Source organism: Calypte anna, chromosome 3, assembly GCF_003957555.1.
Source record: "Calypte anna isolate BGI_N300 chromosome 3, bCalAnn1_v1.p, whole genome shotgun sequence".
Taxonomy (NCBI): domain Eukaryota; kingdom Metazoa; phylum Chordata; class Aves; order Apodiformes; family Trochilidae; genus Calypte; species Calypte anna.
In genome coordinates, this window is record NC_044246.1 from 31,641,572 (window position 1) to 31,663,314 (window position 21,743).

The 21,743-nt window shown below is 38.9% G+C and overlaps 1 protein-coding gene across 1 annotated transcript in view; it reads right to left on the reverse strand.

Moving 5' to 3' along the window:
• Positions 1-21,743, reverse strand: part of UST (uronyl 2-sulfotransferase) — a 154,409-nt gene that overhangs the window by 88,993 nt on the left and 43,673 nt on the right. The window contains exon 2 of the mRNA XM_030448503.1: positions 5,216-5,259. Within this exon, the coding sequence (XP_030304363.1) occupies positions 5,216-5,259 (44 nt within the window). The remainder of the gene's footprint in view (positions 1-5,215; positions 5,260-21,743) is intronic.

Consider the following 21,743-nt stretch of genomic DNA (forward strand, 5'->3'; position numbering starts at 1 on the left):
TGAAACTTCACTCCCCGTTCCCTTATGCCGCTCTGGGGGAGAAGGTAGTGATCTAGAGATTGAGCCCAGGAAGAAGGGAGGGATGGGATAAAGTATTTGAGCTCTGGTATTTGTTTTGTCTTTGCCCTGTTTTGATTTGATTAATGATAAATCAGACTGATTTTTCACCCAAGTTGAGTCTGTTTTGCCCATGACTGCAATTGGAACCCTCATAGTCCTTGTATTGACCCATGAGGTTTTAGGTGGATTTCCTCCTCACCTGTCAAAACAGGGGGAGGGGAGTGAGTGGTTGCATGGTCCTTTGTTACTGGCTAGGTTCAAACTGCAACATTTAACATAAGTTAAACCAACATTCAAATTCAGTACATGTATAAAAAAGAGGTAAACAGGTTGGTAAAAAGCAGATGCTGTTGTTCAGTAAGTGGTTTCTGTTGGTCACTGATGTTCAGTGGCCCCTGGAAGTGTGAGCAGACTTCTGGCTCTCATCACTCAGCAACACTGGCTGTAGGCAAGAGATAAAGCAGGTGAGAGGCAATCACCCGACCAAACAGGTAATTGCTTAGGGAGGGGTTACAACCCTGCTGGATTACAAAACCTGCTCTATTAACCAAATCTTCTCATTTCAGCCCTTCCTATCATAGCATGTTTTTCAACCTCCTCTTCATTCTTCTTGTTTTCCTCTACAGTTTGCAATTTGTTCACCTCTTCTGAGATCAAAATTAAGTATTGTGCTGCATTTTGTCACCTTAGTGCTGAAGAGAACATCTATCCCTCATATCTTGCAGACATTCCTTTTTAATACATCTCAGGATGCCCCTTAGAAAAGTCAAAGTGTGTAGAACTGATGTTGGCACAGAAAGGGATGCAGAACATAAGTCACCACTCTTTTTCTTCTTGAAAAAAGTGTATGCAGATTAAAACACAAAAAGAACAGGAAGACCCTCATTGATTTTCTTGTGAAAAGCAGTGCTTTCATCTCTTCTAAAGTTCCTCACATCGTGGAAGTTGCTTTTCTGTATGCACCCATTTCATAGCAAGATAAAGGAAACACATGATGAAAGTATATGCTTCACTGACACTGGTATTCATTGTGGGAACTAGCATGAATTCAGGTAAAGAATTCTGGTGTCACTTTAATTACTCACTTTTCCACTTGAAGGTTGTCCATGTAATATCAAAAAATCCCTAAACTGCAAAAACTGTGCAAGCCAGACTTTAGAGCAGCAACAGATTACACATATCTTGGAACTGTAAATTATAAAAACACTGTTATTCCTCCTGAGCCCAGGGTTTTGTACACTCTGTGATGTGCTCAGCATACATGGGTATAGTTATTTTCTGTTTAAGTAGAAAAACCTATCACATCCAACTCACATGTTTATATTGGCTACTTACAAAATGAGAGATACTAAGAAGCTAAGCTTGGTTTTAAAACTTTGTAATACATCACAGCACTGGTGTTCCCTCAAGCAACAACTACCTTAAACTAGCTTCTATCCTTCCAATGCAATATTCACAAATTTGCCCTGGGAGTCAATATTTGAATGTGGTGAGAGGTTTTATTCCTGTGCATGCACTTGTCTTTTTTCACATTAAGATTTAACCCTTTTTTACCTATTGTGGCTCACCACCTACCATGCTGCAGCTAGTGCAAGAGCTCGTGGTTTCACCATTGCCAGGGATCTGTCATCTGTGCTTCTGCCCTTTACTTTATGCCCCTCTCAGCAGTTGCACATTTCATTTTAATGTCTCCAGCATGCTTGCCTTTTCCAGTGTATTTTGCGCAGGCACTTTATTAAGTCAATTGCAGTATGAAATCAAGATTGATTATAGCTATAACTGGATTTTATTTTGTAAAACAGGCCAGTTATGCTGGACTGTAATCCACATACTCATTACTGATGGGCTGGCTCTGAGGTGCTCTCGCTTTGCACGCTCAGAGGAATCCAAAGGGGCTGAGTTGCCATCCCAGCTTCTGCAGGTAACGGACTCAAACCTAGTTGGTGACAATGTGTCATCACCTGAAAGGAGCAACAACACCAAGAAGCACCTACAGGATGAACAGCGTGCTCCCAATCAATTCTTCCAGCAGAGCCAGAGCACAGCAGAAATCCCAGTGTCATCTAAAACTACTCAAAGGCCATAATTTTCCAAGTCTCTTTGTATTGTCCCTTTACTGTCAGCTAGCCTCCCCATACCAGCACCTTTCTGATATACTATAAAAAGTACTAAAAAATAACTAATCACCTTCTCTATTTTGGTAAATAACAGAGTAAAATAATTTCTTGTCCTGAAAATTGTTGATCCAGAAATTAATATGAACCACACAAACAGAAATTAGTACTCCAGAACTACTGAAATACTTTTATGACACAATTCACACTTACTAGTACAGATTTAATTCTAGCTTTTGTCAGTATCTGTAATACTGATGTGCTATATTATTTTCACCACCTGTAGCTCCAGCAGGATTCCAGTCTATTACAAATGATAGACAAGGGAGAAATCTTCTGAAGAAATCAGGTGTTTCTTCCCCTGAGATACTGCAATTTATAAGGAATGAGAACACAATTTAAAGAGAACATATAATAACTACTCCCAGTATTTTTCATTTATTTTATACTGCCTTTAATAAAATGAAACAAGTGGAGAAATAATTTACATTTTTTAAATGGCATTATTTTATTAAATGTACATGAAAAATAATGACAATTATTTTCACTTATACAGGCAGAGCACAAAATTCAGAGCTGAAGCAGTGGGAGGGTAAATAATTGCCCTTAGAAAGTAACGTGTGAAATTTAGAAAGCAAGAGCATCTCTGTGCAAAACATGACTCTAAGTAAATACCAGGAATTATTTGCCTTTTACCTATCCCCACCCATGTTTTGATTAGAAGAATGAGAAACAAACCAAAAAACCCCACCTAGGAACAAGCAGACTTGCACATGTGTCCAAGAGATGATCAAAATGTATGCATCCATCTCTTATCAGTGATTCTAAACACAGGTGAGTACTTCAAAAAGCAAAATATCTGTAGTAACTTATTCAAGGCTATAGTCTGTTATTTCCCTGAGCTATTTACTAAGCTTTTAGTAGTGAGGGTCACACAATCACAGAATAAACTTGGTTGTAAAAGATCTTCAAGATCATGGAGTCCAACCACTAACCTAACACTGACAAGTCCTCAACTAAGCCATATCCCTAAGTTCTATGACTCTACAACTCCAGGGATGGTGACTCCACCTCTGCCTTGGGCAGCGTGTTACAGTGCCTGAATGATTACAGAGGAAGTTCAGAAAATTTAGTGACTGCAAGGAGCAAATCAAAGAGTACATACACAACCAACCAATCAATCAATCATGTAGGTACCTAATCAGCTGGCATTTATACAGATAGCTGAGCTGCAGCTGGATGAAGCTGTGCAAACATAGCTCAAAATTACATGTTTAGACAGGCAACAGAAATTTTCATCATGTAAACAGGAAAGTTTTGGGTTGGCTAAATATATCCAACTGCTATTGCCCATTGGAGTACAGCTTCCTTCCACAGCACCATTAATTGTGAACACAAAATTCCTAAAGCAAAAAGACAAAAATCTGAATCAAGTTTTCAAGGTTAAAAATTTTGAGCTAGACTACAGACTTTTCCTTACAACCACATCTAGCTCGGCATTTCTAAATTTTGATGTGTGAAAAATACAGCTCCAGAATAAGCACTGCTTTACTCTTCTGACAAACAAAATTTTACTTCATGCATCTGCCTGTACTTCTGAGCAAGAAAAGCAGATGGCACTCAACAAAAAAAATTGTTCAAGACCACAAGAGGGTATTAAGTCAATTTTTCAGTGTGAAAAAATCTCTTCAGCTTTTGATTCCCCCCTTGGCCCATTTAAGTTAACTTTGTCAATTCTGTCTACATCCATTTGGTTTTGTATCTGTGCATGTATTAAAAATGAGAAATTTGTGTTGAGAAGAAGAAAATCAGATGCACATCATCCTTTTAAGTGACCCATCTGAACTTTGAGAGTCTAACAGATTTCCACCTATCATCTGAAGATTCCACAGACCCACAGATCCCATGGATACATAGTTTGCAGCAAAAGAGGTGAAGAAACCCAGATTACCCGGATTCACTAAGCCAAGTTGAAAAGCTTTCCACAGTACCCTCCTTCTGCTGATCAAAAGCCAGCTGTTTCACTACACTGAGGGACACGTGGTTGAGCATTTAAACCACAAGATGTTTTAAATGGGTGGCTCAAGATGTCATTTCATGTACAGTTTGTGCAGAGATGGTTGAGAACTACCATCAGAGATAGTGGTTCTTCATCTCCAACTACTCACTCTCGCCTGCTGCACTAGCATTCATGGTGTGCCACATCAGCAAAATAATCTGTCTGAAAACTAAACTAGAAGATAGACACCTTTTCAAGCAACTGTTCTAGCTCACCCACATCAGTCACTGGTGGGAATCCTGCATTGTTAAGGAAAAAAAGACCCTTTCATCAGCAGACTCCACTTTTTGCCTAGAAGTGATCAAAGTGACTCACCTTTTCGTGGGGGACTTTTAAAAAAGATAAGATTTCTTCTTAAATACCAATAGGACTTAAAAAAGCATTTATGTTCCATTAAAACAATGTGACATGAAAAGATTAATATAAAAGAAACCCAAATTCAAATAAACCCAAAGACTATATTACATAAATTAGCCTATGGCTAATTATTATTAAATACATAATCACAGCATCTCCCACCTTCTTCCTGCTCTAGTTTTTTTAAAAGTTAAATGACAATTTTGCCCTATAAAAGGGCTCATTATGCACATCCATTAAGTGCTCTACCTGAAAACATTGCACCTGCAGCAAAGCCCATGTTCTAGAAAGTACTGCTAGCAAAAAGTCCATCTTCACTCGCCTTATGAACTCCAACTGTGGTGGTCTTGCTTTTGCATGCATGTGCTGACAGAGAAAACATCACTAAAATCCTGCCTCCCCTTGACTTAATGACAAAAATTCCATTAGTTTAATCACACAGGGATTTATACCAGCTACTTACAAATGCCTGAAAAGACTGAGTGGAAAAAGTAGGAAAGGTCAAGTGCTGTTGATGTAAACCCAGCAGTTGCTTTGCACACAAGTAAACATACCAGTGGTTACAAACCAAAAATAAAAAAAAAAAAACAAGAAGAAAGCAAAAATAAAAATAACAGCAGCTCACCTTTTGAGGGGGTGGTCCGTGGTCATCCAAGTAAGTGGAATTTCCTACAAAAAGAAGAAGGATGGAGATAAACAAAAGTGATCTAGTGCAACTTCAAAACTTGCCAATTAGTTGAACCAGTGTTTCTCTATCCCATTAATTCTGAGGTGTCAAATAATTCAAGGAAGATAAATATCCCCTTTTTTATTAATAAGAGAAAAACGAAACTGTTTTGCTACATAACATGAAAGATTAGATGCACGTTGTAATTTTAGCAAAAACTAAATGAGCCAAAGCAGCTTTAATTAAATAATCAAGGCATTCTATTACGTGCTCGACATAAAATGTCATCTGCATCCTTACACATTTTAAGAAAGCCAGCACAGTTAACCTCAAAAATATTTCATAAATAACAAAGTATCAAAGGCCTTCATCAGATTTTGGTCTGATGGGAGTTGACAAGTATACACTTAGCTCTCTTCTCACATGGATTTTCCTCAACATCCAAGCTACCTTTTTATTCCCAAACAGTACTGACTGAATGGGAGTTGCATTCTGATACAAGTATACCTGCCCTTTCAAGATACTCTTTTATATCACACAAAAAGCTTCAGAAAAAAAAAAAAAAATTATATTTTTATATGCTCCCTTCTCAGCTACAGTAAAAAGGCAACTATTTCAAATTCTGTATCCCTTACACACACCAAAATATAAAATATATTAAACATTTTAAAAAATTTAATATACAATAATATGATTAAATAAGTATATTTATTTAATATATAAAATACACACAGACACACATAGGCTGTCTTCTCTGCAACTCTGCTTTCTGAAACCCTCGGAAAGGATTAACCAGGAGCTTTCCCAACGTGTCCCAATGCCTGCCATTGTTACCGATACAAATAACTTTTATGGTTTTCTCATTGTGTCAGAAAAATTGTTTCAGTTAGATCCATGCTAAAACAGATGTTTGCTGAAAACTATTTTTGTTGTTTAAACAAGTTAACACATTAGAAATGCCATAAACATTACATAAGAACTACATATTTGTTAAACAGTAGCAAAATTTGAGTTTTATAATTGGTATTAAAGATCCATTATTGATGTATTTCTTGCCTCCCCAAAACATAGGCAAAACTACCAAAATAATAATAATAACAATAATAACAATAATAATAAATTAACTACATATATATAAACTATATCTTTAGCAATCCCTTTTTTGCCATAGAGAAAAAAAGACTTGAGAAAACAGATCATTACAGTCACAGTTTGTACAGTGCCTTAGAGAGCAGCATAGAGTGTCTGAGACCTATATTACAGAAGCCTTTCTGAGATAGTCAGAAATTTTAAAATTAAGGAGTCAGTAACCTAACCAGCTTCACCCTTCTGGATCAGTAAGCAATGTTCTTAGCATGCAAGCTTGCATTTTCCTTCCTTTGCAATTTTATGATGACCAAAGTTGAATCAAAATACTCTTGCCCTAGAACAGGCATCTTAAAGGCTGGATTTCTGCTCCCATTATGGGTTTGGTTTTGTTGTGTGTTTGAGGCTTGGGGTTTTTTTGTTTGTTTGTTTGTTTGTTTTTACAGCACATTCCAGTACTACTGTATCCACTGTCCTGGTTTGGGAGGAGCAGGATAAACCTTCATTCAGGCTTCGATATTTGTTGACAGATGTGAGCATGCTAATGGTGAACTCTGCACCAACTTCTTTAACCAGGGCTGGGGGAAGGGCATGGCATCAGGATCAACATTCACTCACCAGTTACCAGAAATCACCTCTCACAGACAGATCTTGGGTATTTGATACCTTATGGTAGTCCACTTGATCAGGTAACATTTGATATCATCTTCAAAAGGCTACCTTCCCTTCACAGCTGCCAGGAGCCATCTTCAGGGCCTGAGAGTGTTTAATTTCTTCCCAACCACCTCATTAATTCTGCCATCTCTGATAAAGCTTACCAGCTGTCTGGTTTCTCTGTTATTTCATTCAGTGGTGTTGGCCCCACTATCCCAGCACTAAAGTAACCAGGTGATATGTGTTTCACCTTTCTTTTGGCTGAGTTTCTGATGCTCCACAAGTCCTTCAGAGAAAAGGATCAAATGGTTGTCTTTTGCTCTGATTCCTCCTCTTGTGATGAAGGAAGGGCTACTTTTGAAGAATTGGCTACTTGAGCTTTTGTGGAAGGCTCTTCTCCCAGATTAGTTTGAAAAGCATTCAGTGTCATCAGAGCTCTCTCTCAGGTGTTCTTTTTTACTGGCACAGGCAGACCTGTGCCAGTAAGGGTGGAGGGCAGGGGCAGTGCTTGTTCCAGGGGTTCATGTAACAGTGACCCTTGCTGGTATGGGTGGAGGGACATCAGTAAAGGTCTCTGTCAGAGTTAACTCCTACTGAAGTAATTTTGACTGATTTTATAAAGGTCTTTTTCATTGCAGTTGCTTGCTCAAAGCCAGAAGCAGCTAAGGGGACAGAAACTAATTACTAGACAGACATGAAATAAAGAGTACCGATTTGAAACCACATCAGAATAGCTTGCAAAGAACCAAGGAATCAAAGCTGCAGACATTTCCCACTCCCTTATGCTGCACCAAACACCTCGTGCTGAGCTAGTTCCCTTCCCCTGATCTCCGATTTCTGCTCCTTAGGTGTATGAACCAGCACCCATCTCAGCATCCATAGTATGCCACATCAATTCAATAGTCTGAATTCTTTCGGGTTCATGTTTAAAATGAGTATTTTTTTTTCAGTAATAAAAGTGAAACCTTTTGCTGTATGATTCATGCCATACCCTGAGTAAAAACACACTAAAATAACTTGACAAACCCATCTGCAATGGAGTGGAGTGGGCACTGGGGCTCTGGGGTCCCACGGTTAGTTCCTCACTCACAAGAGCCTTGCACAAATTCACTGATTGTCTTATAATAGAATTGGGGTTTTCCATTCTGCTTGCAAAGCAGAAGTCACATTAAAGGAAACTTAATGAACATAGAAGCATCTTGAAAATGTTCACTGAGGCCAGAATATTTCTGCAGAAAACCTCCGAGAACATGACTTTTTATCATAAGAGTAGGCCATTAAAAGATCACTAAGCAAGACTCCTGAGTTGGATATTTAAAAATTTTATGAACTTAAGACAGGATGCAGCTTGCACATGTAGGGTCACCTGGCAGAAAATACACACCAGACTAGGCTGTATTTAAAAACAAAAGAAAAATTCAGCATTGTAACTATTACAAAAATGTAGAAATACCATGGTAATGCCAACCTATACATTATTGCTTACTAGGACATGATGAAAGTAGTACAAAAAGGAAAATTGCACAGTAACAATAAGGGACTTAGGAATGAATACCATAAACACTGAAGCCACTATTCATAAGCTCAAGTCTTTACTGTAACTACATCAACATAACAAACTTGCACAGAACGGAGAACACTATTATGTAGCTCTTATATGCTGTGGCAAAGACAGCATGTGTTTGACATCATTAAGTGCCAGAAGATAAGATGCCTTCTGTGGTGATAAAGCAATACAAGACGAGATAATTTTTCCTCATTAAGAATCTAGTCCATTGCCCTGAAGCAACCAATGACTCAACATCACATTACTAGGATGTCTTTTCTGAAATGCTTTAATAAAGCTTTACTGAAGACATCATTGCTCTTGTCTGTTGCCCAAGACACATCTTGATTATTTTTCCTGGAGAGGAGTATATATTGTTTAAAAACGAAATGTTCTGCCTTATAATATATTTTGCCCTCCTATAAGTGTGAAAGTCTAAGGCATTAGAAACAAGCCAGAAAATAGTCTCAAATAGTGGTATTATGCATTTCACAAACATACTTAACAGTACACTGGAGCTGACTGAACTGAAAGACTCCTCCAGACTCTAAGGAAAAATAAAAAATCATCAACATTATTGCAGATCATGGTGAATACATGGAAGCAGGCCAAATTTTTCCATAATTTGTTATCTTTGAGGGTACATGCATCAGCTGTATGCAAAATTTTTGAGGAAACCTTGTGGTTATGTTCCTTTTTTCTTGGAATCACTGAAGTGTGGGGGCTTTGCTTGAAGCAAGCCAAGTTTATACAGAGAAAGATGATCACTCACCAGGATTAAGGAAAAATATTACTGTGTCCAGTTCACAACCACAGAAAACAAGAATAACTGCAATGCTGGAGAAACCCTATAAAAAAAAAATGACTGGGGTGTATGGGAATACAATATAAATGGGTTTATGTATGCAATGAAGCAACAAAACCAGGATCACTCCATTTGAAAAAATTAGGTATCATGCAGAAAGAACTGAGTAAAGATGAAGGGAGAGAGCTAATATGGAAAATGTGGAGTTTTGACTATTTGCTTGGAGCAGGGTTTTCCCTTGGTAGGAATCACAAGCAGCAGTCCTAAGGAGTAGGGATCCATCTGCTGCCAAATTTAATGGGCCCTGTGAAAATCCTGCTTTGTTCTCTTCACTTGGTCACCATCTGAAATGTCCAGGTGCCAGTACAACCTTTACTGGCATACCATTCTTTAGATCATTTGATGTCTAAAGGAAAGGAACAGTTTAGGAGTTGTCTGAGGAGTCTTCTGGTCTGGAAATCAAGGCTTTGTACAACAACTCCCCCACAACTAATGACATTTCTAGCAAGTAATCAGAAGAGCATCAGTTCGGGTCTGCTTCCAGAATAATGTTATTTAAGCAAGAAACTGGAAAGCCACCCATTATCAAAATCAGTTCATGGCTTCCCAGCACCAGATATTTTATTCTATGCAATTTCCTTACTCTTTTCTTTCTGCCATGTAAAATTTTTCCCTGTAAAAAACACTGGGGAGGCTCCATCAGTAGGAGCATTAGCTTGAACAGGATATGCCCATGGCTGGCAGGCTGTACCCAGGCTAGACATGACTGCCAGAAACAATAGACTGGGTGTGATTTTCACAGTTTATTCTCAGCCTCCTGCATTTTCTAGAGTGTATATATATACATATATTTTAACCTCCCAGTGGACATCCTTAGAAACTTCAGAGATTTTTAGACATCTGAAATAATAAGGTATTCTTAGTCATCATGTCATGAAGCTATGTGGTCCAAAGGCAGGAAGGGAACTGAGGACAGCAACTTAAAAACTAGAAGCTTAGAAAAATCATAGAATCATAGAATTGGCTGGGTTGGAAGGGACCTCAGAGATCATCAAGTCCAACCCTTGATCCACTACCACTGCAGTTACTAGACCATGGCACTGAGTGCCACATCCAGTCTCTTTTTAAATATCTCCAGGGACGGAGAATCCACTACTTCCCTGGACAGCCCATTCCAATGCCTGACCACCCTTTCGGTAAAGAAATTCTTTCTAATATCCAACCTAAACCTCCTTCGGCACAACTTAAGACCGTGCCCTATTGTCTTGCTGAGAGTTGCCTGGGAAAAGAGACCAATAATATTTGTTAATATTTGCTATGGCTGAATACAGGTAGGATCTGTGAAGCATAAAAACTAATCAGTTAGAGAGTAGTCAGAAACATCTAATATTTGGAAATAAGCTAAGCTTAATGATATTCAGGTAGCATACTTGGAAAACTACCTCTGGCAGGCTGCATTGACAGCTATCTCTGAGAATTAACAGAGAATGAGTGAAAATCTGGCCAAAGGACAACACTCTGGAAAGTAATGATCAAAACCTAAAACTCTTAAACTGGAAACAGACAATTGTTGCACCAAGTCAGGAGGATGCAGAACACCCACCACTGGAGACCGCCCAGAGCAGATTAGGCAGGCATCTGCCCAGTGCTGCTTTAAAACCAACAAGCAAATTAAACCATCTCCTATTCCAGCCCTATTTCTCTCTACATTTTTTTTTTAAATCTAGCAGTCTGGATGTTGTTCTGGGTACTATCACTCAATATTCTTATCTATGGCTGGAAAAACTACATTAAGGAGCACCAGTATTAAAAGTTGTAACAATAGCAAATGAAGGGATTTGACATCTGCTGAAACACTGGCATGAACACAGAAAGATGATGCTCAGTTAAACTAATGGACTGAAAACAGAAGATGCAATTCAGTAAAAACAAGCATAAAAATTTCAATTCGGATAAGAACAACATCATCATAAAAGCAGAATGGAAACAAAGAAGAAATGGCAGAAAAGGGGGGGGGGAAGAGATGATAGGAGGTGAATACCAGTTCTCTTCCTTTGAATTTTTTTAATCACTTTGTAAAAACTATTCTGAAAGATCTTCCCACTCCAGCTGATTGTACAGCAGTAGTTTCACTAGCTTGGGAAAAAATCCGTTTTAATTGACGGCCATACGAAGAAACTTCTTAAGGCTTAGTGTTACTTTATTTCCCCTTTCTACTCCAGAGTGACAGATAGACACGAGGGTATTTGCAGGCCCTCAAAAGTGACAACTTTTTTTACCTCTACCCCACAGAATGCACAATGTACAGGAAGAAACTGTGGGACAAGAGATGGTGGCAGGGCCATGACATCTCCCCTATCAATGCACACACTGTCCTGCACAGAGAGCACCACAAGGAATGCAAGAGACCTCCCTCTGCACATCTGAAGTGCAGGACTACAACTCCACAGATAAATCTTCTCCCTGCAAGGCTTTGCTTATCCAAGTGATGACAATTTAGAGGTGTGGTTGAGGGCTGGACAAAGGATGTAATGATGAAGCTTCAATGAAGACACTATCACACATGAGGCCTCCTAGTCCCACTTCACTCTGCCATTCAGCCTACAAACTCCAGGGAATCTGTCTATTGGTCCTTACACCTTCTCAGACGACACCAGTCTCAGGAGTTTCTGATTACATCAATGGCAGACATCAGCTCTGCTCTGCTACATGATGTCTTTCCAGAGACAAGGATTTTATTATTTAAACTTAACCCAACTTGCAAGCTTTATTCCTGCCCATTGCATTTATACAGATATTTTCAGATACACATCTTTTTTTTTTTTTTTTTTCCCCTGCACAGGCCATCTTGGGAAAGAAATCTAAGGAATTTTGTAAAACAAGTTGCCAGTTATTCAAGGAGGATTTTTATTACTATTATTAGTATTGTAAGTACTACAGTGCAAATGCTCTCCAGAATGGGTTGTTTGTTGGGCGTTGGGTTTGAAGTTTCTATCCCTGGAGGCACATTTCCAAGAAGCTGCCTAAGTCTGTGGTCTGACCCCCGCGGCACCTTCCTAGCAGAGAAGAAAAGAACACGCTTCGCAGACCATTGGTCACATAAAGCTCTAAAGAGTTGTTCATATTTTTATTGTGCTAAGGCCAAATGAGTTTTCCTTATATGTACTTTTCATAACATCTCAGGTCATACAGTTGCTATGATTTTGTCACACATCTTTACAGAGAAAGCTGCATTAAAGATAATGGACCCCCCATATGAGGTAGCCTGCAGGATCAAGATGTATGGCTGTATGGTTTTCTGCTTTCTTCAGAGTTCATTGTCTCTTTCTATCTGATTTCAAAAAGTAAAAAAAGTACAACTGAAAATAAAAAAGAGCCCTTTTAGAAGTCCATCTCCTTTTCCTCCTCTCTACCGTATCTTTTTTGCACCACAAGAGAATCACTGTAAAACTCTTCCTTATATAACCCTTGAAAAGAGTACCCTATGTAAGAACTGTCTCTTTGTATTGCTTTCTCCCCTGAAGATCCAATTAAAAAAATAATTCTAATTGTTTACCCATTATTAGCTTCCCATCCTTAAAAGGCTAAACAGGTACAAAATTGCAAGTAGCATTTCTTGCCAAGGCGTGCTAGAAGCCTATAACTGCAAAACAGAGTATCTATGTAGGTCAGATAAGGAACACACTGTACCCAGATGAGCTATTTCTTCATTATGACAGATTAGCATAAAGTTTTATTAACTTCTATTACAAGAAATACTTAAGTTTCAGATGGTTTTCTAGACATCAATATGATTTAATACAAATATTTTCCATTACTATAAATGGTTTGGCCAAACTGCTCAATTTTCACACTGTTCATAAGACATTTTAACTCTTTAAATGCATCTGAGTGACGAAGATTTCTCAGTGCAAGTGCTTTGTGTTTTAGGAACCTCTATATTGAAACTGTATGTTTAAAAATAAGACACAAGATCTAGGTGGCCCTGCTCTGGCAGGGGGGGTTGGACTAGATGATCTTTCGAGGTCCCTTCCAACCCCAAGGATTCTATGATTCTATGATAACTACATTGGATGCAGTGTCATACAAGTACACAAACAGTCCAAATTCCATCAACCTCAACAGAAGTCTTCAAATTGGCATTACTTCTCTTATGCTCTATACCTATCCTAAAAAGATTTTCACTTTCTATATAAACTGCTAACCTAATGGGTGAGGATTTCAACTTGATGAAGGTACCGAGGTCTAAAATGCATTTTGACTCACTTGGGTAACTGTTTATTTAAGACTGCTCTTGGGTGTTTTGACCACACTTATGAACTCTGAGATGCAAACATTCACCACTGGTAACAATTACCTAGGCGTGTTCTTTCTTTTTATATCATTTTCCTGTGTTTTATTTAGCTTGGACAACCACATCAGGATGCCACCACTCAGATGTGGCAGTGTAATAGATCTCTAAACACCACTCACGCTGCCTCCTGCAGACCATGTTTCTCACAGGAGACATCTTAAAATATATGAAAAACATCTGTGCAATGTAGACTATCTCCCCATAATAGCCGTTATCTAAATATCTAAATTCAGCCTTTCAGTGTACACATGCATTAAGAGAACTTTTTTACTGTACTTACACATAGCCATACAAATACCTAGCAGCAGCAACCTCTGCTTTGCTTGACTGGTTGGGAGAGTCCTAACCAAAAAAGATAAAACAAAGGTATTCATACTGAGACATACTACAAGATAGTAGAACTTAAGATGCATTATTACATTATATTATTAGGTGGTATATTATTTTCAGGGTACGACTTAGAGTCTTTTTTGTAAGAATAATAATGCTCTTTTAAATGCCAGAGATTTATGGCAGTACTTTTATACTGTTGCTGAAAGGTAAAAATAGGCTTTTTGTCCTAATCATGTAACAGGCACAGTGGTGTAATTCTACAATATTTCACGGGGTCATTTCAGTGACAGTATTTAATTTCTACAATTTTCCATTGAGCTTGGCTGAGATACAGATTAAAGACACTGCTGCGTGCTGAAAGTAACGTTCAGATAGATGAAAAATCCAATCTTCATCCTTTATTATGTATTAGTTTCTTAGAAAGATGACATTTGATGACCAATAATGACAAAGAAATCTTCCTAGAGAAATCTGATCTAGAGATTTATCTATTGTTCTACACAAAAGAAAGCTTGAAGACCCTCTATAGCTAAACCTGGCTACTGTTTAATGTTATCTAACTGCCAACAGCAGCAGTTGTTAATATGAGTTTATGAAAAATTCATGAGTAACTAACTACTGAACATGGATTCTTCTCACTTTCTTATAGCTGAGAAAGCAGGAATACACCTCCCCCCCCTGTTATCTTACACACATTTAATACTTGAGAAGTATCTTCTCCTCTATTACAAAATCTAGAAGTAAGGTTTTCTGTATATTATAAGATTAAATATTAACTTATATATAATTATAGCTTAGTTTACTTTTACGTGTTATGTTTCCATAAGAAAAAAATATTCTCACAAGGCAAGAACATCTAGATCTCAGTCATTTTCTTGTGGTTGTCTTTCTTCACATGGGATTTCTGTCCCTTTACAGCAGAGGTTCTCTAAATATAGTGATTCTGAAATTAAATTATTGAGTTCCCAGTCAGCAACATATTGCAAAACTCACTTCTAAGTAAGCCCCATTTAGCATGCCTGGCAGTCTTTACTCAGATGTATAATGTTGATGTGTTCACACAAGCAGCACAGAAACATAATCAAATCTCATTCCATGCATAAGTGTTCACTGCTCACAGGTTTTGTGTTTTTTTTTTTAATGCTTATGTTTTAAAGCTATCTAACAGGTTGCATCTTGAAGGAGGTCATTGTCAGAGAGTAAATTGGACAAATATTTCTCAAGTCAGATACCTAAAAAGTAAGGAACCAGGCACATGTGCACAAATAGAAACAGTGTAAAACAGCAGTGTAAAAATCACCAGGACAGAGAGCCAAGTATGTGAATGGGCTATACCATCCACATCTTTGTTACTCATAAAGAGCTTAACACTTCTACAAAGTGTCCTAACTTCTCATCCAAAGAGAGAGAGGGCACTTTCTGATGAATAATGAACTCTCCTTCAAATGGACTCTTGTAGGAAAGCAATTCTATTTCAAAGAACACCCAAAAATCAGTATAATGCTAACATCAAATATATTTCAATCTGAGTGCAGCCTTCACACAAGGAGCATGCTCAACTGACCTGCACTGCAGCAGGAATGATCAACTTGCTGCTCTGCAATGAAGGTGAAAACCTTTTGCCAGTGGCCATAGCAGATTGCTGAGAGATTCAGTGCCTGTGGTGTGACATCATTTTGGGACACCCATCAGGTCTCTCTATTGTGGCATTACTGTCCTCTCTAAGACTCAAAAATTCATCTCAGACTTCCCACCATCAGTTATTTTTTTCCAGGTCTTGACATCCTTCTGGATCCACTATCAGCAGCTCTCATGCTACAGTCAGAGTGTCAGCTTCCCTAACTCCAAACAAAATACAGCTGTGAAAATACCTCCTCTCCACTGCTGCTGCAACTTCATACAAGACCTTTCAAAGGTCTCCACTGTTTTCCTCTCATTTCCCACAACAGTTTCCACTCATTATACTATGTACCAACCTAGAGCCTCCCATAATTTATAAACACTAAGGAACAATGTAATTCCCCTAGCCAGCTTCTCAAAAACAGTACATTTTTTTTACAAAAAAAAAAAAAAAAAAAAGTTAAGAAAAACCAAAACAAAACCAACAAAAAAACAGCTAGAGACAGACTTCTGACACTGAAAATATACCAGCCCAAACTGCTGAAAATTAGGAAGCTGAAAATGGGGTCTTAAGGAGGTAAAACAGGGGTAGAAACATTGAAAAAATGGTGTGGAACCAGGATTACCAATAGTTATTTTTCAGAAGACACCAGTGTAGTTACTTAGGCTGAAATACATATTCCCAGCCAAGGCACAAGCAGTAAAGTGCTTCAAATGACTCAACTGGGCCCAGAGAACCTATTCCCATGCCAGGCAGTTTTCCTCCCTTCTATGCAATCCTTCTTTAAAGTAAGCCAAAAGAGTGTCACCTCACACATCTCTAATAACAACTTATTCTTCAGAGTAATCTTCAAATCCAAATAATTGTTTGACATATTTTGTAACAGCCATTATAGAAATAAACTGATCTACGAGCCCTCTGAAAGGTTACTTTAGCATTTTGGTTGTTGGAAAGTTGTGAGAGCAACTGATGAATTAGGTTTTATGCCAGCAATGCAAGGACAGAACCTTCAGGTGAGCACTGCTTAGGAAAGAAGACACAGACCTCTGACATGCACATGTAGGGCCCCGCACTCACCAACTTCACAATTAACTAAAACACATCCTATCACCAACATTGCTAAGATTTTATTATTCATTTATTGAAGCCTAGGACTTTACATACTCTCACACCTTTTACTCTTTCTTTGGGGATGTAAGCAGGCATTGCATTTAGCTCCTAAAAACCCCTTGAAATATGCTGCCATTTTAGTTCATGGAAACTTAACAGGAGAGGAATAAATATGGTGTTGTCAGCTGGAACATGTGGTGAGCAAACACAAACAGGATTTTGCACAGGCAGCTATATGAGACTCCTATAAAACAACACAATTTTGCTGCAAAACACAGACTCTCGCATACCACCCTGGGTGGAAACCAGGCTAGCTGAGTTACTTTTGTGTTTTTAGGTTTTTATAAAACAAATGGCCTGGTGCATGAATCAGAGCAAGGAAACAATGCACACTCCCCCCAAAATAAACAAAAAAAGCCTAAAGTTTGACAGCTGATCCAGAAAAACCAGCATTGCCCTCATACAGTCTTTTTAATTTTCATTTGTTCACTGCTTCTCTCCTTCCCCCTCACCTGCTATTTTAAAAGCGTGTCTTTATTGTAATGGAGTCATAGATTACCCTACATATAATCTCCCTGGGAAGAAAAGCAACTTTACACTTGATTTATCATGTCATATTAAGCTACTATATTTGTGCTAAGGCTGGGAAGGATGCCAGCAGGCTCAGCATACCCTCTTCCGCCACCTTCAGTCAAGAAAAAGATTTCAGGGCCTTCTGTTTCTTTCTGGCACTCAAAAGAACAGTAGCTCTTATGATATTCTCCCTTTTTATAATGCAGCTGAATAACAGGACACATTTTCATTAGGTATTCTCACAGCACACAATAAATGTTTAGTCAAAGTTTACGTACCACAACTGAAAGCTATTATCTAACAGAAGTCATCCTAATGAATTCCTCAGGAGAAGAAAAACCACACAGAACCCTGTATATCAGCACTTCATCATGGATATGTAAAAGTCTCAGCCTGCACTACAGCCTCCTGGGGTGCTGCAAGAAAAAGCCCAGACCCCATGCAAAATGCCAGCCCTGCCTCATGGGGTTGGGCTACAACCTCAGTGTGTTCCACCATCACTGATGCATCCAGAAGCACTGCCAGCAACAGCAGTAGTTGGTAGAACCACTATCACAGAAGAGGTAGAACCACTTTCTTTTAAGCTAAATATCTAGCCTAAGAGACCATGTTCACAACTGCCACCATCCACAGCTCCTGGGAACTGCAAGCCTTGGTTTAGATTACAAAAACTTCGAAAGTTACTGTGGGAGCTATCACAGAAATAAGGCAGTAAGGATGTGTCCCAAGAGTGGTGGGGTGAAACATTAAACCATCAGGTGGATCCCTCTCCTCTTTTACCAAAAATGAACTTGAAAACAAACACTAGTAGGATGAACAGTTGCTAAGGAGTTCTGGGACTTCTGTAGTTGTTCCTCCAACTTGTGCATTTAACAGAGCCAGCCAAAAACTTTGGGTGACATTGGTATCACTGGTAGGACTAAGGCAGACAATGCAGGAGAAACAAATAGGGTATGTCATCACATTAGATAACTGCAGTTCAGCCATAAAACCACAAGAATAAGAAAACCCAAATGACAAAAAACAAAACATCACCATCTACCTAGGGACTCCTGATGATAATTTCTCAACTGTCCTATTGAAAAGACACTCAGGTCATCAAAACTCAAGTGAACTTTTAAAATATTTTCTGCCAAAAGTCAGTGCTGAAATCAGTGGAAACATTTACAGCTACTTAATTTCTGGTTAAGCAGAATAGTTTCTCTTCTTCAGAAAAGAAGGATTTCCTGCATGGATGCCAGCTGTTACTAGGGGGACATTTCTGATGCTTCATTTCCATGAATATCAAACACAATGATGATATTCCGAGGATATTAACACAAAAATACCAGACAATCAAGGCACTCCTTCCAAAGCATACATGCATCTGTAAGTGCACAAGCAGTTTCCCCTTGCAAATAAAAAGAGATTCTGAATGTTTGAATTACTCTCTACATGGCTACTCAATAACAGCTTCGGCCAGACAGAAGAGGACAGCAATGTCAGAAGTAGTTAGGGTAGGTTGGGAAACGTGATTTCATAGTATAGCTAAGTCCTAGGAACAATTTAGTCACTTAAAGATCACGAAAGGAAAGCAGTTTTACTCCTCCCAGCTGCTGACCTGTATCCTGGAGGAGCTACAGTTTCTGTTAAATCTATCACAGAGAAACAGGCATTTTACAGTTTCAAAATTTGTTTTCAGTACAGAAATCAGTGAAGGTATCTCACGCTTTTCAGGAAACATAAAGGAAGCACAAAAAAGTCAGAAACCCAGTTACAATGTCTTCAGTGATTAGAAAATTTCTGCCATTACAAATGGAAGAATAGCCTCATGTCTAACGTTTTCACACAGCAGAAATTACAGTATTTTTTATTTTTCTGCAATCTGTTTTTGACTTTGCTTCCATTGTCCATACATATAGTACTTCAGAACATTATGGAATTTGGGCATTTAACTATTTTTCTCTAATTATAACAGTTCCACATTTGTCTGCAACTGCCCTGTTATTTACTGTCAGCCCAACTTTTCTAGATGGCTCTGAAATGTCTCTGCCTTTTACAATATCTTTAGTTCAGAATCATCTGCAAATATAATCAAAATATTAACTCTACTTTCTAAGCATTAAAGCAGACACCACACAAAACCAGAGGACTGATCCTAATAGGCACCTTTCTTAAAGTGTACATATGCCATTGTAAATTAGCGCCATGGTATATGAAAAATCTTATACTCATTATTATTCTCATCAATACAGAATATGTGCTAATGGAGAGTGCAGGTTAAATGAAGTAAAGAAAATTAATTTCTACAAAACCTTATTGGGTTTCTGATCATGCTTGAGTGTTGCATTCTACCACATCCTAAACAACACAGCCAGATGCTATTCTAAACCATCAGCAACCTCAGCACCACAAGAGACCATCACGATCTGCAAATGGTCATCCCTCTGCCAACCTGCTGTGAACTGTACCTGGGTACAAACGTGACATCTGCATCACTGAGCCCCCAGAGCCACCTTGCAGCACCCAGACTGATGCCCTAACAGCAGCCCCTTGCCACCTGGCCCAGCCACAGCAGCTGGATCCAAGCCACACCTCAGCGGTGCTGCTTTTCCTTCCAAGAGGGACAGGGAAGTTCTGCACCAGCTGCTCCACAAGCTGCTTTCAATATGACCCCGAGGGCTGAACCACTGCAGTGAGACTTTTGTTCCCAACATGCAGCAGTTACCCTATGGCTTCTCCATGTATTGTGTAAAAAGCACTCGAACAGTGAGGTTTTTATGGCTGACAGTTTACTGTGTGACACTACACAGGATCATGTTTTTTTAAACTTTAATTCACTTATGATTGAATCGGCAAATGCAGCATCGAATATTTCAAAACTACAATGTGGTTTCTATGGGATTATTCACTGAGAACAATTCTTTCTAACAGCCCTGAATTGAGACCATGCATTTTGAAATCAGGACCCTTGATAAGCTGATTGCTTCTGAGACTTCTGGTTAAGCGTTAAAGTGAGAAAGCAGACGCAGGAATCGCAAGCTAGTTTGAGATACTTTTTCTTCTTATTTGTTTCTATGGAAACTGAAGCATGTTTTCTTTCTCTTCCTAGTCAACTATATTCACACTTTCATTTAATATCTTGCTTTTAATTTAGGAGAAGTCCCCATTCTGCAAAATACTTAAAACTAATACTTCTGTTGTAACAAGAGCATCCTGTACCTAACAGCAGGAGAGCTGTACTACTGCTGCTGAGCTGCTTATTCCTTAACTCCTCCAGATTTGGTCATTCACCTGATCAGTAACAAAGGAAAATACTACAGAGAAAACATTCAAAGCAACAGTTGAATAACTCACCACCACTCAAAGATATTTGAGATATTTCCAAATCAAACAGAAGGCCAACTAAGTTGTTCTAGTGTACTCCATCATATGTTTACATTTCCTGCAAACACTTTAACTATGGCAGTTCTGCACCTTCTTCAACTGTTAGGAATGCTTTTTTAATGCAGTAACAACTAAGAAATGCCCAGAACCACATTCCCAACCATAAAGTATTTAAGAATAACAGCTTTCACTCAAACTCTACAGCTTTGCTTACACTTCCCTTGTGATACAAACCAAACCTCCTGACAGCCTCTTGCCACAAGTCATGGCAAGTGTACAACACAAGCACAATCTGATGTCCACCTGGAAATCAATTCATCTGTACAATCCCATCAGCACTCTGCCACCCTGCTCAACACAGAAACTAAATTCCCAGGCAGAGCTGAGTTGCTCAGCTCTCCTCCAAAGGGCCTGCACCCTTCCCCATCAACCCCTGAGCCAGCCAAATGCCATGGGGCCCCAGCTGGCAGTCCCATAGCAGTGTTTTGCAATCCTGGCCATGAGGGACCCTTGTGCAAGGCTACCATGGAAAACTTAATGTTCCCCACACCCACAGTCACCCAAGGAGGAATTTCTGCCTCACACAGAGCCACCATGGTCCTATAGAAACTCTCTGATCTGCAGCCACGCTGAGTTTGCCATGGCCACACAGGCAGCTACAGTAGTAACAAATCTGAGGAAAGCTCTTCAAGGGAATAAGCCCTCTTCCTACCAGGACATCTCAAGATACACATGCAACTGGAGAGCATTAGCAAGCACTTAACACACATACACAACTGCTGCTGGAGTTATGGGGCAGTCAATAGAACAATGATTGTAAATTTGCCCAGTGGGTATATGAGCAAGAGTGGGTATATGTTTGAGCAAGAGGTGAAACTTCACATTGTCCATGTTAGAAAGGGGTGAATTCCTCTTTTGTCACATTTCCCCCCACATACAGAGCTGCCAGGGAAATCAGAACAGCAATAAGTACCATGGATTTATCCTCACCCCACTGACACCAGCTGAAACAGGGCTTTTCCAGTCCTCTGCTTTACT